The 17,372-nt window shown below is 36.9% G+C and overlaps 1 protein-coding gene across 1 annotated transcript; it reads right to left on the bottom strand.

Annotated features, from left to right (window-relative positions):
* Positions 1 to 1,958: 1,958 nt before the first annotated feature.
* aqp9b (aquaporin 9b) lies at positions 1,959 to 14,437 on the bottom strand. The gene is made up of 6 exons (XM_062422475.1): positions 14,272 to 14,437; positions 13,439 to 13,565; positions 11,131 to 11,268; positions 10,759 to 10,877; positions 9,649 to 9,866; positions 1,959 to 4,019 (listed from the first exon to the last, which is right to left on the bottom strand). The coding sequence occupies exons 1-6, from the start codon at positions 14,371 to 14,373 to the stop codon at positions 3,857 to 3,859; spliced, it is 867 nt and encodes a 288-aa protein (XP_062278459.1). The 5' UTR covers positions 14,374 to 14,437; the 3' UTR covers positions 1,959 to 3,856.
* Positions 14,438 to 17,372: the final 2,935 nt, after the last annotated feature.

Raw genomic sequence — 17,372 nt, 5'->3', positions numbered from 1 at the left:
AAAATGTACAAATGTCATCTGTCATCTGGTTTCGCTGTTTTTCTTCCCAAATTTTACCACCTAAAGGAATTGTTACTTTTTGCTAATTTGCTAATTTGAGGTAAGCCAGAAAAAACCTCAGTTTAAATACTGATCTAACATTATTAGACTCATATCAGTTACTGTATAAGTTCGGTATGTGCCAATCAGTACAATAATTCATTAAATGTGTCATTATTTGATGCTGAAATAAATGTGCAGTCACATCTGTTGAAGATGTTCCATTTGACTTGATGCTTTGGGGTTTTATGTCATTATTTTGACAATAAATTTGTCATATTATTTATAAAGCTGCTTTAACAGCATCTTTTAAAACACGAGTTAGTGTAATACCTAATCTGGCTGTTACGGAAACAATTTTTCCATTTGTCATTATTAAAGTATATGTATTTAGGGAAAATTATAATAAAGAACATTCTGGTAAGTGTAAGTGAGTCCTAAATAAGGTCAGTATATACACCCATGAACACACACAGACACATGATTCAAGCTTCATTTAATGTCCTTTTGTTTAAGCATGAGCAGACTAACATTTCAGACAGTAAAAATACTCCATAAAGCATCGTTTCAGTCCAGGAGCTAATGAGTTAAAGTCACAATTTGTCTAATGTGTGATGTCACTTCTGCATCTGATAGTTAGATAGAGCAAACCTGATGAACCTTTGCTTTTCCAAGTATTGATGTGATGTTGTGTGTGTGTTTGTGTGTGTGTGTGTGTGTGGGTGGGTGGGTGGGTGTGTGGGTGTGGAGAGGGTATACGTATTTGCTTATGTACCTGGACATGCTGCCAGTGACATACATACATAATTAAAATTGTGTATTCAGTAATAAATATGGTACTGTGAATGAGGGTCAAAATGAGAATGATTTGGATTGAAGATTCAAAAATACTCTTCATCTTTAGAGGAGCGACAAAAAAAACGAAAGAATACTTTTATATGGGCAAAAGGCTCATATGCTCTTTATAATTTAGAGCTGTTATTATTAGATGAGGGGACACCCTCTGGGAAAGAGCCTCAAAACCACTGAACCGCAAAAAGAAAAAAAAAAAAGAAAAAACATTCTTCATCTCATCTCATCCATTCTCCATGAAGTTATATAAGCTTTTACAGTTGTCTTCTATTAAATTTGTATGTTTTTCTGCTGTACTTGATACTAGTATTGACGATTGTGCATAGATTGACTTGGTGATTGAATGCTCTGAACTAGAATAATGACTTAACATTTCAGTTGTAGAATTAATACGTGCATGTGTTTCAACAATTACTGTATGGTGCAATTGAATTGTAATAATTTTCCTCTATAATCAGGTAAAACATTTCCAAGATAATGATAATACCAGCTGAACATCACCATATTAGCATTGCCACTGATAGCATGTTAGCCTTTTGACATTAGTATTTAGCTGAGAGCACCATAGTGCCGAAGTACAGCTTGACAGAACCGCTATCATAGCTTAGTGTGGTTTATATTTCCGAATTTTTAATGAGCAGAGCCTTACATAAATTGAACATAAGATTAGACAGTAAAACAATGTCTGGAAGATAAGATCTTGGATACTTTAGTGAGATAATATGTGAACTTATTTGGAGTAAAATTCTCCTGACTGCCTTGGATAAATCCAGTTATCTCCCAAAAAGTGTTTTGTTGTTGTTGTTGTTGGGTTTTTTGTTGTTGTTTTTTTTATCCCTTTGGCCAATGATAAGAAACAGCTGGTAAAATTTACAGAACACAGTATTAATGGATGTGATATTATTGTACATTCCACCATGTAATGTTTTGGGAGAAACTGTGGTGAAGATTTCTCTGTTTTGCTGTGCACATTGTCACATTTTTGTATCACAAAATTACACACCATAATACATTGTTGCACCAATCATTTCATTTTTGGAAATCTACAACGAATGTGAACAAACATATAATTTTAACAAACTTTATTTCATAGTAAGGTACACTGAAGAGTGTAACAGAAAAGGTGTTGATTCAGATGTATAGTACTTAACAAAATCATGTTAGGAAACTGCCTTAGAAAAAGTAAGCAACTTAAAATAAGCACACAAAAAACAACACACAAAAAGATGAAAACGTTACTTTCTGACAGGTTGCCATGCAAGACAGAAGCATCAAAGTGTATGACAGGGAAATACAAGTGCCAAAATATAAACCACCTCACTGCAAGAACTGAACATTTGTTGAGACAACACCTTCAGCTTTGCAAACATGTGTACAGTGATTATTTTCTGTCAAATATAAGCCACATACAGGGTTTTAAATATAACTAACATGGTGAACTGAACAGCATCACACACAAAACCTCTGAATTTAGCTGATTGTCACTTTGCTGAACAAGTGTCTTGTACTGCTATAAAATGTATTTCAATGCAATGCAATATAATCTCACAATTCATGTATTTTTTAAAAATGTCTGTTCAACTGACAACAACAATCATCACATTCACATTAAAGTCTAAATGCATCCCAGTGTCGGACAGCATTTTCTCCATTTATCCATGCTGATTTAAAATGTTTAAAATGATTTGGTCGTGGTGTTTGTGAATCCACATATGTGTGCTGACAGGATACAAACAGTATGAATCTCAATATATCTCAGTAGGAAAGCACATTTATAAAGGAAAATAACAGTATTGTTTCTTCCAAATACTTTCTTGCTGGGATGTTGGCAGTGTTTCTCTCTGGCAGATTTACAGATATGTACTATGCTGTAGTAAAATCAGCACCAGCTATAGACTGGGAACAAAAGTGTTTTATTTAATATTTTATCTCAGCTTCAAATAGTTTTTTAATGTAAACAATTACAGTCAGTCTTTGCATATGGGTCCCTGAAAAGTATGTAATGACTCAGACACAGCTCATCCAGGAATTCGCAAAGGTTTTTGCCTAAAAACAAAATTACAGCTTCTTTGCAGAAAGCAGATATGTAAGTTTCTTATGATGGTTATGGCTTTTCATAACATATGTAACATCAGGTGGATTTGGAACAGAAAAAAATGATGGAGATAAGTAGAAAAGTAAGCGACACAAGTATAATCCTTTAAGGCTGGATTTTCTAAATTAATAGAATACATTTACAGCTCTGAAAGCAAGATAAAACCATCAATCACACAAGTTCCTTTACACACATGCAAAGAATGAAGTGAAAGAGAATAAGGAGGTCTCTCCACAAAATACATACATCACTGTAACACATCAGCTAAAAATAATATAAATTGCTACATTTCCATATTTTAGCAAAGTTTATCAGCCATGTCCTAAGTGCTAAATATATTTAATGCCCCTTTTTGTTTGATAGGTAGATAGTCGTAAAAAAAAAAAAAAAAAATTAAATGATGTACAGAAACTTGGCAAATATTTCTAATGAGAAGAGCTTATCCCAGTGGAACACTATAAAGAGTACTGCATGGCTATAAAGCAGAAGAAACTTTCTACAGAAGATTATGATATAATGGAAATAAAAGAAAAGCCTGATGTATAAAAAGAATATATATTGTAAAAAGATTTAATTTTTTTGGTATATGAAAGAGTCCCTGACAGATTAAACCTGAAACATATTAATAGACCAGAAAAAAGACTTAAAAGCCATATAAAACATTCATGCATAATGTATAAATGACTATGTAATTGCATAGCCAGATGCATGCCTTATAGTTATCATGACATGTACATTTTCAAAACAGTGAATATCTGTTGTATAATGTATGTAACTGCTTCATTTAGACAAATGGTTTTGCCTTCTGAGGCGAGAATGAATCATCTGCCACAGTTTTGTTGTTACACTCAGCAGCCCTTATTTTTCATTTTAACTCATCGTTATCATTTCATATTTGTCCTGGACATTGTTTTCCTCTTGTTTTTCAGGCTCGGGATGGTGCAGCTCAATGAAGAGAAAGTATACACCAGCTCCAACTGCTCCACCCACCATGGGCCCCGCCACAGGGATCCACCACCAGCATCCCCCAGCTCTGCGGTTAGGACACACGCATAAATAATTATCAGAGAATATAGCTTAACAATAATATATTTACTATTATTTACACATCATTCTACCTAATTGGCTTTGCCTTAAGGGTTACTCCAACAGTTTAACATATTTCAGTCAATTTACTAGTCATATGGAGTGTTTAACATTTTTTTAAATAGTTGTATAATGTCTTCTGTGGCTCTGGAAAAGCAACAAACCAACGTGCCCAAATTCTTTGTGATGAAGGAACATGACACCCAGTGCAATGGTTTGGCTCATTGACTTGTTTTAATAGTTTCTGGATAATAACAGAGGTCTATAGCATGGAGGAATGTGATATATCAAGCGTTGGATACACGCACAATACTTGAAAGGATCAATTCATTGCTGGTTTGGCTCTGCACATGAGAACCACCATCCTTATCTTTAAGAGCAAGCCTGTTATAAACAGGGGACATGGAGTTTGATTATTATAATTTTCTTAAAGCCCAAGGTGACATCTTTAAATGTCTTGTTGTGTCTGATCAACATTACAAAATCTAAAGGTATTCAGTTTGCTGTCATGTATGACACAGAACAGATATTTGACACTTTTGCTTCAATAAATGACTGAAATAATTATTTGATTAGAAAAATACTTTGTCGACTGATGATTTGATTAATTGACTAATTGTTGCAACACTATATTAAATGGACCATAGAGATGGACAATGTGTTTACAACTTGAAAACATTCACATCATCAGATAATCAAGATGGTTCTGACTGGTTATAAGTTGTTCATGTGAGAGTTAAAAATACTGTGCTGTGTGGCTACGACTTCATCATGTATCATGTTAACTGAGTGTCTGAGTCCGTCTGGGGACATTTGTTGCGTGTCATTCCCTTTTCTCTGTCTGCACATTTCCTGTTTGCCTCTGTGCAAATACTTTGCAATATCACTCTACAGCCTTTACATTTGTATTTAATTACAATGAATGGCAGACTTTGGCTGTCATGGAGCATCCATGTCTGTTTGATTTTCAGACATACTTGTTCATATTTAGCACCAAGTCAGATATATCAAAGCTTTAAGAAAAATTCAGCATACCAGGTACAGTATCATGCTTGTTGCATGTTGACGTGAATACTATTTACATCTCATATACTTCTAATTACAATAATTCAAATATGAACACAACACAATGAAAGATCCTATTGAAGTGCATTAGAGGAAGAGTAGGATCCAATGTATTTGGAGCTTGACCTAGTGTATAATAGGGATTAAATGTCAGGACTTGTCATTTGGACCTCTGTTGCTTTGATTTTGTCCTTTCTGACTCCCAATCCCCCAGTTTTATGGAACTACAATACAACTCTCTACAATTAAATAACACACACCCTGTCTGCAATCTGTGTGAATGTTTATGTTATTATTACCCTACCTGGGGTGAGTTATAGGCAGTTATCCCAGATTACAGTAAAGTCTTAAGGAGCTCTGTGTGTTAGACCTAGTGTGTGTGTCCTCATTCCCACTCCAATTGACCTCAGACAGACTCGTTTACTGAGCCAAAGGGAGATTAGAGCCCCACTGGCCAATGTGGCCGATCTGAGCCTTTATTGCAGGTGAAAGGGCTTCAGTTAACAGAACTGATGCACAAGCCTGAAAGTAAACAAGCGTCTGAACACGCTGTCTTTCTCTCCTATAGACATTCAGGAAGTAGACTACAGGGGGGAGGCGGCTGGATTATAGACTTTAATCTATGTCCACAGCTAAGATGATCAGGCCATGAGACGGACACAGTGGGTCACATTGACGCCATGTGAACATTGTGCAGAGCCAAGTGCTGCCCTTCACACTCCACAGGGAAATGGGGTGTAATGTAGAGAAATCCTCTGCCTGACCTGAGTGTTTTTTACATTTAACAAATGCGTCTCCTTAAGGATCGGACCACATTTGTAGCTGCTGTTTAAATCATAAATGTAAAAGATTATGTCAGATTTAGCACATACTTTCATCATGATATGGACCCAATAGCACCAAAGGCTTATATGTGCATTAAAACAATCTTGCTTTATATTTATAAAGTCATATCAGCCATCTGGTGATAGTTACAACTATGACATGGAGACAGAGAGCAGCAGAAATTGTATCTGTCCCACAGCAAGCCTTTACACTGCCTTCAACTACCATATGTTATGGGATTTATTAAAAAATTACTAATACTTTCTTATTCAAAAACTTCAGTTTTATAAGCAATAAGCTGTTTTGTAATTAGCTTGACAGCTGCCTTTCAGCTGTGACATGCACAGACACTTTTGAGTGCAGAGGTTAAAAAGAAAAGACCAAGGCAGGGGCCAGTAATCAACAAGGAACACAGATATAGCATATTTGTCGAAAGTGAAAATAAAGGTGACAGAAATAATTATCTGTACATCTGAAACAGCAGAGAGATTGCATCAAACCAAAAGCAATTTCTGAGGCACTTCATAAAAAGCAAGATTATCTTTTAGGCATGATCAACAATGCTCTGGCAAAGCATTTGTCATCTCAGCAGAAAACCCGACTGGCATTCCTGTAAACTTTTATCAAACTGTCTATGAGTGTTGAAACATTATTGTTTCATACCTTCAATTGGTCATTTAGAACAAAAAAACTTACTGAAACTCAAATAATCAAAGAATTAGAGGCCAACTACTCCATATTTTTACAATGCTAAAATATTAGCAACATTTAGATTTAGATTTAAACAATATAGTGAAAATAAAAAAACTACTCATTGAAATAACTGAATATTATAGCTTAATGAAAACTGTTTTCATTTTCTTTCACTGACTTTGAAAAAGCATTTGATAGTTTTTTTTATTTATTTCAGTTTGAAAGGAAGTTACATTAACACTGAATGTTTCAAAAATGTTTTGTTAATTATGTTTATTGAAATAAAAGAAGAGTCAGGGTGAAGACTGGACTAAAAATAAATAAAACTGAAATAAATAAATAAATAAGAAACATATAACATTGTAATGTTAATAAACGTCAACTAAAGGGATGTAAATATGTTTCATTTGTTGTCTGTATAATAGAACAAATAATTACGTATGGGAGTGTGAGTATGTGGATATGTGTATAAATAGATGAGCGCATGTGATTCGTACGTGTTTGCATGTAGGTATAGTTATATGTATATACTATGTATGAACTGGTTTAGTTGTATTTACATAGAAATTAATCTACCCTTTGTTCTATATTGCAGTTACAACAGAAGCACTTTTTTTTGTTTCTTTTCTAATCTGTTGTTGTTGTTGATGTTATTATGTTTCTTTACATGTATGAGTACATTTTATTTTGTGTAAAAATATATATATTTTTAAAGAAAACAAGACTGTTGTTCTTGACAAGGATGACACTGACGTCATACGGGGAAGTTTGTGTTAAACACTAGAGGTGACCTGAAAGGACCTAGAGGCACTGAGCCTATGTTAGCAGAGTTCATTGCTTAGTTAGAAAGCTCCTAAGTGGAAAGCTGCCAAAGTTGAATGAGATCTGGCCCTGAAATCTAAACAGCCTAGAATGTTTTAGTGTGCAGTGTTTAGTGAACAGTTAACATGCCTCTTCAGCATAGGATTTGAGGGACAGAGAATCTGAACGAACACACTAGCCACCAACCAACCAACCAACCAACATGTCATCCTCAAAATCTGTAAGACCAGACCAGAGGAATGTGGTCTAACTTTTCAGTAATCAGACTACTTTGCCTCAGTTAAAATCAAGGAGACTCTTCTCAGTGATACTCAGCTTTCAAGAAGAACATTGGAGATCATGCTCAGGTCACAGGACAGTGGACCAATATTTTAGGCCTGCACAGATGACTGAAGGGGGAGTCTGTTTATTCAGCCCACACATGTTTTTAGAACATCCTATAGGAGTATGGTTTACAAAGGCTGCTGTTGTGAGACATTTAGTTTATATACAATACATGTAGTATAACAGCTTTGTTTGCTCTCTTGACAAAGTCCAAAGTGAAAGTGAGACAGGGATGCACGTTGTCCCCTCTCCTGTTTGCAGCATGCATATAGTATTTTAAGTGTACAATTCAGTGAAATTTGTTCTTTAAATGTATTTTTACATCAGGGACCATGTACAGAAAAAAAACATTAATCTCAAGAAAAAAAAGAAAACATGCTCTGCTCCAGATTTTGCCAACAGCTAATTTCCATCTGCAGTCCCTGGGTTAGGGAATTAAATTAGGGTGCCATCTTTGCTGTGCGGTGTCATTTTTTGTATCATTTAGAAGTTACGTATATGACAAAATTCCATCCATTAAAAAGGAAGGAATCATTATGGATACATCTAGTTAGGTGAATTTAATTCAGCAAATGTGTGGATGGTTTATAATGTTGCTAAGCCAAAATAAATATATTTTCCTGATAATTTTTCTGTTCTAACCATTACCCATACTCATAAATGTAAAGTCATGATCGAGAATACAAAAACAACAGCTGGCTGAGGTGGTTTGGGTACCTGGTAAGGTTGCCTCCTGGGTGTCTTTGGAGACAAATCAGAAAACATTTGAGGAGGACCCAGAGCAAAGCAGGGCATGCAAGAGAAACAATATCTCCACCATGTTGCCTTAAAGCTTCTGGGGTTCCCCAGGACAAGCTCAATGGCAACACTATGAAAAATGTTACTATCACTCATGAATAAATCCCAGAGATTCCTTTAGTTATTCTACCTTTTCTGGGATAGAACCAAAAGCATCAGAATAACAGATGTTAGAGGTTCCCTATGGTGCTTCATGTAAATAAACAGTTTATTTTCATTCACTGTTTCTCAGAAATATGCACTGTCCTCGTCTGCAAAGCCACAACATTCAAATTACATAATAATATTTGGTAATCTGCATTGTATAAGCTTTATAAACATAGCTTTCCTGCCTTTTGCTGGCATGTTGCTACATGGTGTAGCATGAAACCACAGGCAGAAATATAAACTGGGTCATTCACATGCATCTGCATGTGCCAGTGCATCCTCATGCGTGTGCTAGTACAGCATGTGAAACAAACATTGCTCCATATCGCTACTAGTGGTCAAAAAGTACTTTTAAGCAAGGAGGTTAAATCCTTCCTGCTAAAATGATCATTCAAGTTGTGTTTTTAAAAAGTATCACATACTCTTTAGGGACATTTTAACAATTACATAAAAACGTATTTTGTGTACCTATTAAAATCAAAGGATTTTGAACATGAATAAAGTAAAGAAAAAGTAACAGGAATAGCTGTAATGACTGGGAGAGAATAAAAGGAAGAAAGAGGGAGGAACACACATATGCACTGAATATTTAATATTCATGTGCATGAAATCTCTCCCTGTTCACTTTAATCCCAGAGCCCTTTTACAAAATGCAAGAAAGACATGGGTGGTCTTTGAAATATTGATTCAGATTGTCAAGAGAGCGCAGATGGAGCTATGAATGCTGCTCTTCACGTGATATCTACTACTGTATGTGTCAGCCACCAGTGAGCATGTGCGCAGCAGCAGATATTGGACATCTAACTTGATGAGGCAGCTCACAAAAGCCTACTTTCTCCTTTTCATGAATCTAATACCTATTATAATAGGCACCTTTTGGTTTTCTAAGCCAGTAAAATTACCTGAACACATCCATGCCCCATCCAGCCACCGCAGTGAAGAACCGTGGGCCGAGGTCTCGTGCTGGGTTGATTGGATAGCCACAGTTCAGACCCATTGACACTCCAATAGCCATGATGATCAGGCCGATGCACAGAGGCTCCATGCCTTGTGGAGCACCAATATTCTTCTTGTCAGTAATGGCCAGGATGCACAGGATCAGTGCACCGGTTGCAATCACCTGTGAAACAGAGGCATAAGGAAATCAGCATACTGTAACATCAACAACTACACTGATACTGATATCGGACTGTTAAAATGCAAAATCCTGAACCAAAAACATAAAAGAACACAAAATCAAATGCGTTCTGTTGGTGGTGTTGTTGTTGTTTTTGAGTTATCTCATCTGCTGGGGTTAGGGTTATGACCTATGACCTATGTTTTGTCTAAGCTTATTATGGGGCTTCCCCTTTCCCCTGGTTTCAGACTGAATGAAGCAGCTTTGAAATACAGCCACACATGGCTGAATATTAGCAGCATATTAGCATTTTCATCAAAATGCTCCAACAACAAATATCAAAACACAGCTCTCCAAGTAACAACTGAAGCTACGTTATTAATGTTTCTGGTGCTCTAGCTGCTCTAGCTGTGTATATATTAATAGACGGCACAATATCTTAAATATCAATGTGATTGTACCTAATTTATTTCTATTTAACCAAAAATAGACTTATTGGGCCTTTGATCTCCTGAATCACGCCACAAATACACAAACTAACATCTCGCCTTGTGCACATCCAGGACAGATGGTAATTATTCTCAGCATTGGAACAGAATTGTTCATACATCACCAAATGACTTACATGTACGTTTGTGCTTACATTTATACCCATGACTGCACTAAATGCACGCTTACATGCATCTTTGTATGCTCTAGTAGCTTCAACATGTACAGAATCTCACTGGAAAATGTTTCCTACAGACAGATTCAACGTGATTGACTTTAATGTTGTCTATCAGTTTGACAGTGTGTAAAACTATATATATTCTCCATGTGGATATAATGTTGTGTTTTGTTTTTTACATGAAACCTTACATGGACTCACAAACTACAAGTTAGTTTTAAGCCCTACCTGATCAACAAATCCATTTAAGACTGAGAGGTGTTTGGCAGGATAAGATGCAAATATGTTGGCTGTGGCATTCACACCAGTAACGGCAAATTCTCCATTGGTGTATTCCATCAAAGCATCTGTGAAAAAACAAACAATACAAATGGACATGCTGCATAGACCATGCTGTACAAAAGAGCTGCTTATGTAGATATTGATAACAAGCTTTTTTTTCAATACAAATAAGCCAGAAATGGAAACAGTATGCAAATATAATAAGAAAATCTCTTTACAGAAGCATATTTATTCAAGAGCAGAAAGAGGATTGCTAAATTAGCTGGATAACTGCCCCTCAGAATGTTTTTTCAGAAAAGTTTTTTCATTTACACCCACCATAATAAAGCCCATAGACAGCACAAGATCCAGCAAAAGCCCCCAGGAACTGTGCCACCACATACACAGGGAACTTCTTCACTGGTAGTTTCCCAAGTATCACCATGGCAAGCGAGACGGCAGGGTTCAAGTGAGCTCCTGGAGCAGAGCGACAAAAAAGACAAGCAAAATCAAGTAACATTTGCATAAACCCAAGAACATAATATTCAGTATTTTCATTTGACCAACAAATGGAAGAAATTTTAAAAAGTGCCAATAGTTTTATGACTCAAAACAAAGACATATTACTAACAGAGGATCTCTGGCCAAGCTGAAAAAGTCTCTTGTGTCCTCTTTTACAAGATAAAGATGGTTACTTCAATGGATTAAAACAAGCTGTTGGTGATTGGCTGTCTAATCAGTTTGTGTTCAAATCCACTGGTGCTCATTCATCTTTGAAACTCTCAGAGTATTCTCAAACAAAGGGCACTGAGTTTGTGTGCCTGTTTTCCTATATCCTACATTGTCTTAAGAGGCGTGTTTGAACACATTCCAGCCAAATGTTACTGGGCTCTGCTGGCAGTGTGGGGTCATTTATTTAACACTCTGGGATCTTAGCTTTGACCTCGCTGTGGTGACACCACTGGGGGTATCAGCCATGCGCCCATTGTTAATCTCCCCATCCTGTTCACAAACACTGACCACGACAACCAGCCAGCCCTGCCTGTCTGAATTGCATCTGACATAATCTGCCTGAATCTGCTTAAGGCACACGTAGACTGCAGGTCATTAGAGTGACCATGATGTGTCACACTTACGGTACTCTGTCATCTAAAATCTGTGACTACAAAGTGAAAACAATTGTGTTTTCTTCTCCTATGGGGCCGCCCTGCCAGGGAAGCCCAGAAAGCCAGGCTTGTCACACCTGACGCCCCTCCTCTCTAGAGACCCATGCCCCAGTAAAGCTCATTAGTCCAATACCTATGATCATCTTCAGAGATGTCGTTGGACAGAAGCTTCCCACTGCGCTGTGGACCCCAGGGCTGAATGGCCCAGTCATGCAGCAAAAGCTCTCCATATATTAACCTCCCTGTCCTCGGGCTTTTCTGCTCTTCCTCTGAAGCTTTACAACTCTTCTCATTAAACATGTAGCACAAGTAACACTAGCATGAGTCAGAATGATCACAACAACCATCCAAACAACAAGATGTATACCTCTATTCTCTACCAAACTTGAATTTCTCATCATTTTAAAACACTTCAAATGCACATATCCTCCCACTGCTTAGTTAGAAATACAAAGTTTGTATTGTATGGATGTTTAAATGTTTTAAAGACTTATCAAATCAATGCCAGATCATTTATATGATCCTTTTCTTTCTGCTTTTGGTGATACTTTTTCCCTTTCTTGGAGTAATAGAAATAACCATTCAACAGCTAAGGAAATCCAGCACATTGCAGCCTTAGACATAATGAACCCCTTGATTGCTGGTTAATGGACACTCACCATTTTGACTCAGCAGTTCCATGAGAAGCACTGTGGCATTTACACGTATCCCTTTATATCCGTATCACTGCTGGTGGAGCACAGTGGGCTCTTCTATCTATAATCCGTGAGGAATGTACACGATAGAGTCCCATTTCAGGACATGAAGTCTCCGGTATTAACTTACACAACTCTTACAGAAAATTATCCTATAGGAGTGCTTTTTTCTATTTCAACCAAGCCCCCATTTCAAATTTTTACCTTTAGTATCAATAATGTTTGCCTTCTGGACCGGAAGGAAAGGTTACTATGTGTTGAATGTTCTGCATTATGTAACACTGCATCCATAACACAGATCTACGCGGATCTTCATTGGCATGGACTTTATGTCAGTGCAAGAACAGATCAGTAAACTTTGATGTCCATTATCCAGCATGAAATTGCAATGTGATATTTGTTTTTTCTTGTTTTTTTTATATTTTGAGGATGAAGATAACACTGACATGGAGTAACCTGGATGAGAGAGCATTTGTGCAATGCCAGAGAAAAAACATCAATGACCAAAGATCGCAGCTCCTCTCCAGACAAACACTGAGTGGCGACCTTTGTTATCAACTGGTGTTTATAGTTTTCTGCAGGCTAACAAATCAACTATATATTTTCCTTGTATCTCTTTCATCAAAAACCCCAGAGAGCTGAGAAAACAATGAAATTAACATTTATGTCAACATGCTTGCAGGATTAAATAGTTCACACCACTTCTCAAGTTGAAAAGTGGATGATTTAATATTGTAATGAATGTATGCTGTGTATGTCTCCATATGAAGCACATGCTGCTTTTACCTGACACTCCCCCTGCCATGTAGACGGCCATCATGACTCCCAGAGTGAAACCAATGTGGATAGTCAAGGGCTCCCCGAGAGCCCCTTTACTCAGCACCGTTTGGGCCACTGAACCACATCCAAAGAGCTGGGACACCGACAAGAACAAAAACACAAAGGGTGGAGGTAGAAAGACTCATTGTTTTTAATTATTCCAATTATACCCACCATTAACACTAGCCCTCTTGTCCACCAACAGCCTCTGACTGCCACGGACAATTTGTCCGAGCTGGAGCTCAGAAAAATAATTAAACCCCCCCACTTATTAGATAAAAGGAAGAAGTAATTCAGACCCCAAAAAAGTGTTGAGAGGAGAGCAGTCATCCAAAAATAAAAAAGGGCTGCATCTCTCCACTGATGTGACATCACAGTCACTAAAGTGGAGTCAGGGGAGAGACAGGTGGAGGTGAGGACAGTCCAGACTAGAAACACATAACAACTGAAAAACAAGCAACTCTTTAAAAAGAATGACAAGGAAACACAGAAAATGTTATATTAAATATATTATAGGATATAATTAATTCAAGATCATGTTTTTAATTGTAATCATTCATTTAGGAGGAGTTGTGAATCAGTCACATCTTGTTATGATTTCTGCAAGCATTCTGTCAGGAGCAAATTAAAGATGAGACATCAAAGAGAATTTTTCAGAATATACTTTGTGTTAATAGAGACATATGAGAGACAGCAATCACATTCCCCGGAGACCCAATTTGACACTTAATTAGCATACTGGTTCAAAGCTTTAAAGCGGCTGTTTAAAGTGGATGACAGGGGCACAGGGAGGTACTCACTATTAAGACAAATATCCCCAGAAATTCCGCCAGGAACTCCTTAAAGATGTCCCGCCTCAGGCCAAATTTCTCCTTCATTTTTCTCTTGCTCTCATTTTCCATGTTTTTTTTTAAAATTCTGCGTCTCCTTGATGTCTTCCTCCGACAGAACAAACAGCTAACAACAACTATGAATGAGTCTCTGTGTAATTGTCGGTGCAGGTTGCCGCCTCCCACTCGGTGTTCGGTCCGTGCAACCCTGCAGGCACGTTAAGCTTCTGCATCTATTTCCCCTCATAACCACAAGGGGTCTACTTTTTAGTACAAGTTCGTGCTTACTGCACTTTTCATCCAGACCTAACAATGAAATCATTTATTTAAATTTAGATTTATTTGAAAATGATTTGTAGCATAAATAAGAGTAGTACATATTATATACAGGGGAAGAGTCGTATTGTAAGATTTTGATAACGTTTTAGAAAGCCACTCCTGCACAATAAAATTGCACATTTGTAATTAGACTGGATGGTAAAACCACCAAAAATACACATAAATGAGACTCAAAGACACACTGGAATAGATTTTCATTTGGGAAAAGTTTTGAATATAAAAGCAAGAAATAGAAAAAACTGTTCCCACATAACATTCATAAAAAAACAGAATGTTGTTTCTATCATTACCAAAAAACACTCCATGTAGATATTATAATATAATTCACATTACTGATACTTCCATAATTAAAATATAGTTTAGTTTATTCAGTTTATTCAGCTTAATTCTGTGAGGCAGCAATGATTTTCATTCATTAGACACAGTGTTACATATTTATGCAGAGAAAAATGTCTTCAACCTCTGAAATTTCATTCAGAGGTTGAAGACATAATTTTGGATGATGTGGAAGACATACAAATGTTGTCATCACTTTAAAGTTGCAGTGGAAATTAAACCAGAAACAACAAATGTTTAATATTCTTAACACATAGGCTAATTGAATGTCTACATTATTCAGTTTGATTAAAAACACATGATGTTGCCATCTATAGTGTTTTCATTTAGGAAAAAAACACTCAATTCAGGCTATAATTTTACTTTTTAGGTTTAGCTGATTTAAAATGACGTAGACTCGTGCTGATGGTAAAATGATTTCCAATGAAAACACACTTTTAAAGTCATGTAGAAAACTGGTCCACTCGGTCTGTTATTATGAACAACCATTATAAAAAGAATGATTCCACAAATGCACGTATGTAAAAGTGTGTGGTTAAATTATGACGGCTAATTGTTCCTAATTTCCCACCTCTTGAAGAAATGTATATTTAGGTTACAGAACGAAACATTTAAGTAAAAAGTCTGCATGAAAACTTTCTGGAATAAATATGAGAAAACAACGTCAATCATTTTAAATAAACAACTGTTTAAAACTTTGTTGTTAATAAAGTAACCACAAAAAATACAACAAAATCACACAAAACTTGAAGAATTCATTAGTTATCTCCTTTTTTCTCATTATAGTTTTCTGATGTCGTATTGGAGAAACTTCTCAGAGCTCCTTTCCTTTTTGGGAAGAATCTAACTTTTTATCATTTGGAGACATTATTTCACTCACCTTTCCTCGTGCAGCAGCTGTCAGACTTCATCTCACCTCATGTTCCCAATTTTATTATCGTTTCATGCTACCTTTACCACATTTTGCATCTTAGTAAAACCGCTCTTAGTAAATATTAAGACCTGATGATCTAGCTGTGACCCTGCAAAGTCCGAGGCTCCGTTCATCCAACAGAGGGAGCTCCATGAATACATTTGAACCGCCGGCTGAAGTCAGTCACACCGTCTCCCCCGGTTATCTTCCGTTCACTTTGCTTTGTGAGAAGGTGAGGCGACAGGCCGAGGATGAGATGTTTTCAATGCATTAATCAATGTCACCGTTTCAAGGCACGTCCTCTTTGATGTGAAACAGACACTTTGAGAGTGTCGCCCATGCTGTGAAAAAGGGGTGATGTGCTGATGGAGAAAAAGCATCCTCCGGGGATTTGCAAATTGTGGGCTTACATCTGTCTCCGCACTCTTTTGTCCTGTCAAGAGGCTCAGGTTATGAAATATCACATTTTACAGGCTAGTAGAGCAGGTTTGAGTATATGAGTGGCCCTTATTTGGTATTAAAACTTTATTTCACTTGCAGATACATGTCTCTCTTGAATCCCTTACATTTCTGACAATCTACAACCTTTATCACAAATAAACTCCTCGGATCAGCCTTTAACTGCTTGGTGGCTCTTACATGAATGTGTGAGAGGGTAAGCAGTTGTTATGGATGTGTTAATACATGCGTGGATTTACTTTAATGCCTTTAGTTTTCGGAGACAATCTCGCTCGTAGCTAATTGGTGGATGTTTATTGGGAAGTTTTAAAGGAGGCGCTGAAAGGAATTATCACCTGCAGGACAAATATCTGCCAACAGCACCCCGGCAAGTAGCAGCGATCACCGCAGTCCACATTTACATAACATCTTAGGCCGTGGGGAGGTTGTGTGTTAGGCAAATAAGACTCCATGGTGATAGTGAGCTGAGGAAAGTCGTTTTACACCTTCATGTCACTTAGGAAATAGCTAAACCGTGATGGTGTCAGAATGTGCGCTTTACTGGATACTGTGCGTAAAAAGTAAATATGAAGTTCAATTTGTGGACAGACTGTTTCCAAGGTCAAGAACTGCTATGGAAGCATTAACGAGAAGTCCCCAAAGTGCAAATACAAAATGGAAATTTGAACAGCTACAGTTGCAGGCCTAGACAACCACGGAAACTAACTATGCTGAAGGAGGTCATGAGATAAGCTAAATGGACCTTGTGCTGCTGAGATTGTTTTGTAAGGATGCCGACTACATTAAACTATGTCAATGCGTTTCTGGAACATTAGTCTGTTTTCTCAAGGAGGCCCATTTACAAACATTGTTTGGCAAACTATAGGCTATCATATGTAGCTTAATTTAAAACATAAACTGAGAAAAGCAAAGCCATATGCATGAACATATTGAATTATTATGATCATTGAGTTCAGATATCTGTGACTAACATATTATCCATTCTAAACTCTTTTGGTAATCCGAGACTTTCCCTTTTGACAGT

This window comes from Scomber scombrus, chromosome 1 (genome assembly GCF_963691925.1).
Source record: "Scomber scombrus chromosome 1, fScoSco1.1, whole genome shotgun sequence".
Classification (NCBI taxonomy): Eukaryota; Metazoa; Chordata; class Actinopteri; order Scombriformes; family Scombridae; genus Scomber; species Scomber scombrus.
The sequence above is the reverse complement of the archived record's forward strand: the minus strand, read 5'-3'. Positions and strand labels throughout refer to the sequence as shown.

Excerpts from the sequence above, each read along its gene's own strand:
- aqp9b (XM_062422475.1), bottom strand. The coding sequence starts at position 14,373 with ATGGAAAATGAGAGCAAGAGAAAAATGAAGGAGAAATTTGGCCTGAGG. Across the intron at positions 13,566-14,271 it reads TGGGGATATTTGTCTTAATA|CTCTTTGGATGTGGTTCAGT; the intron begins GTGAGTACCTCC and ends TCGGTGTCCCAG. Across the intron at positions 4,020-9,648 it reads TGGGGCATGGATGTGTTCAG|AGCTGGGGGATGCTGGTGGT; the intron begins GTAATTTTACTG and ends TCCTAACCGCAG.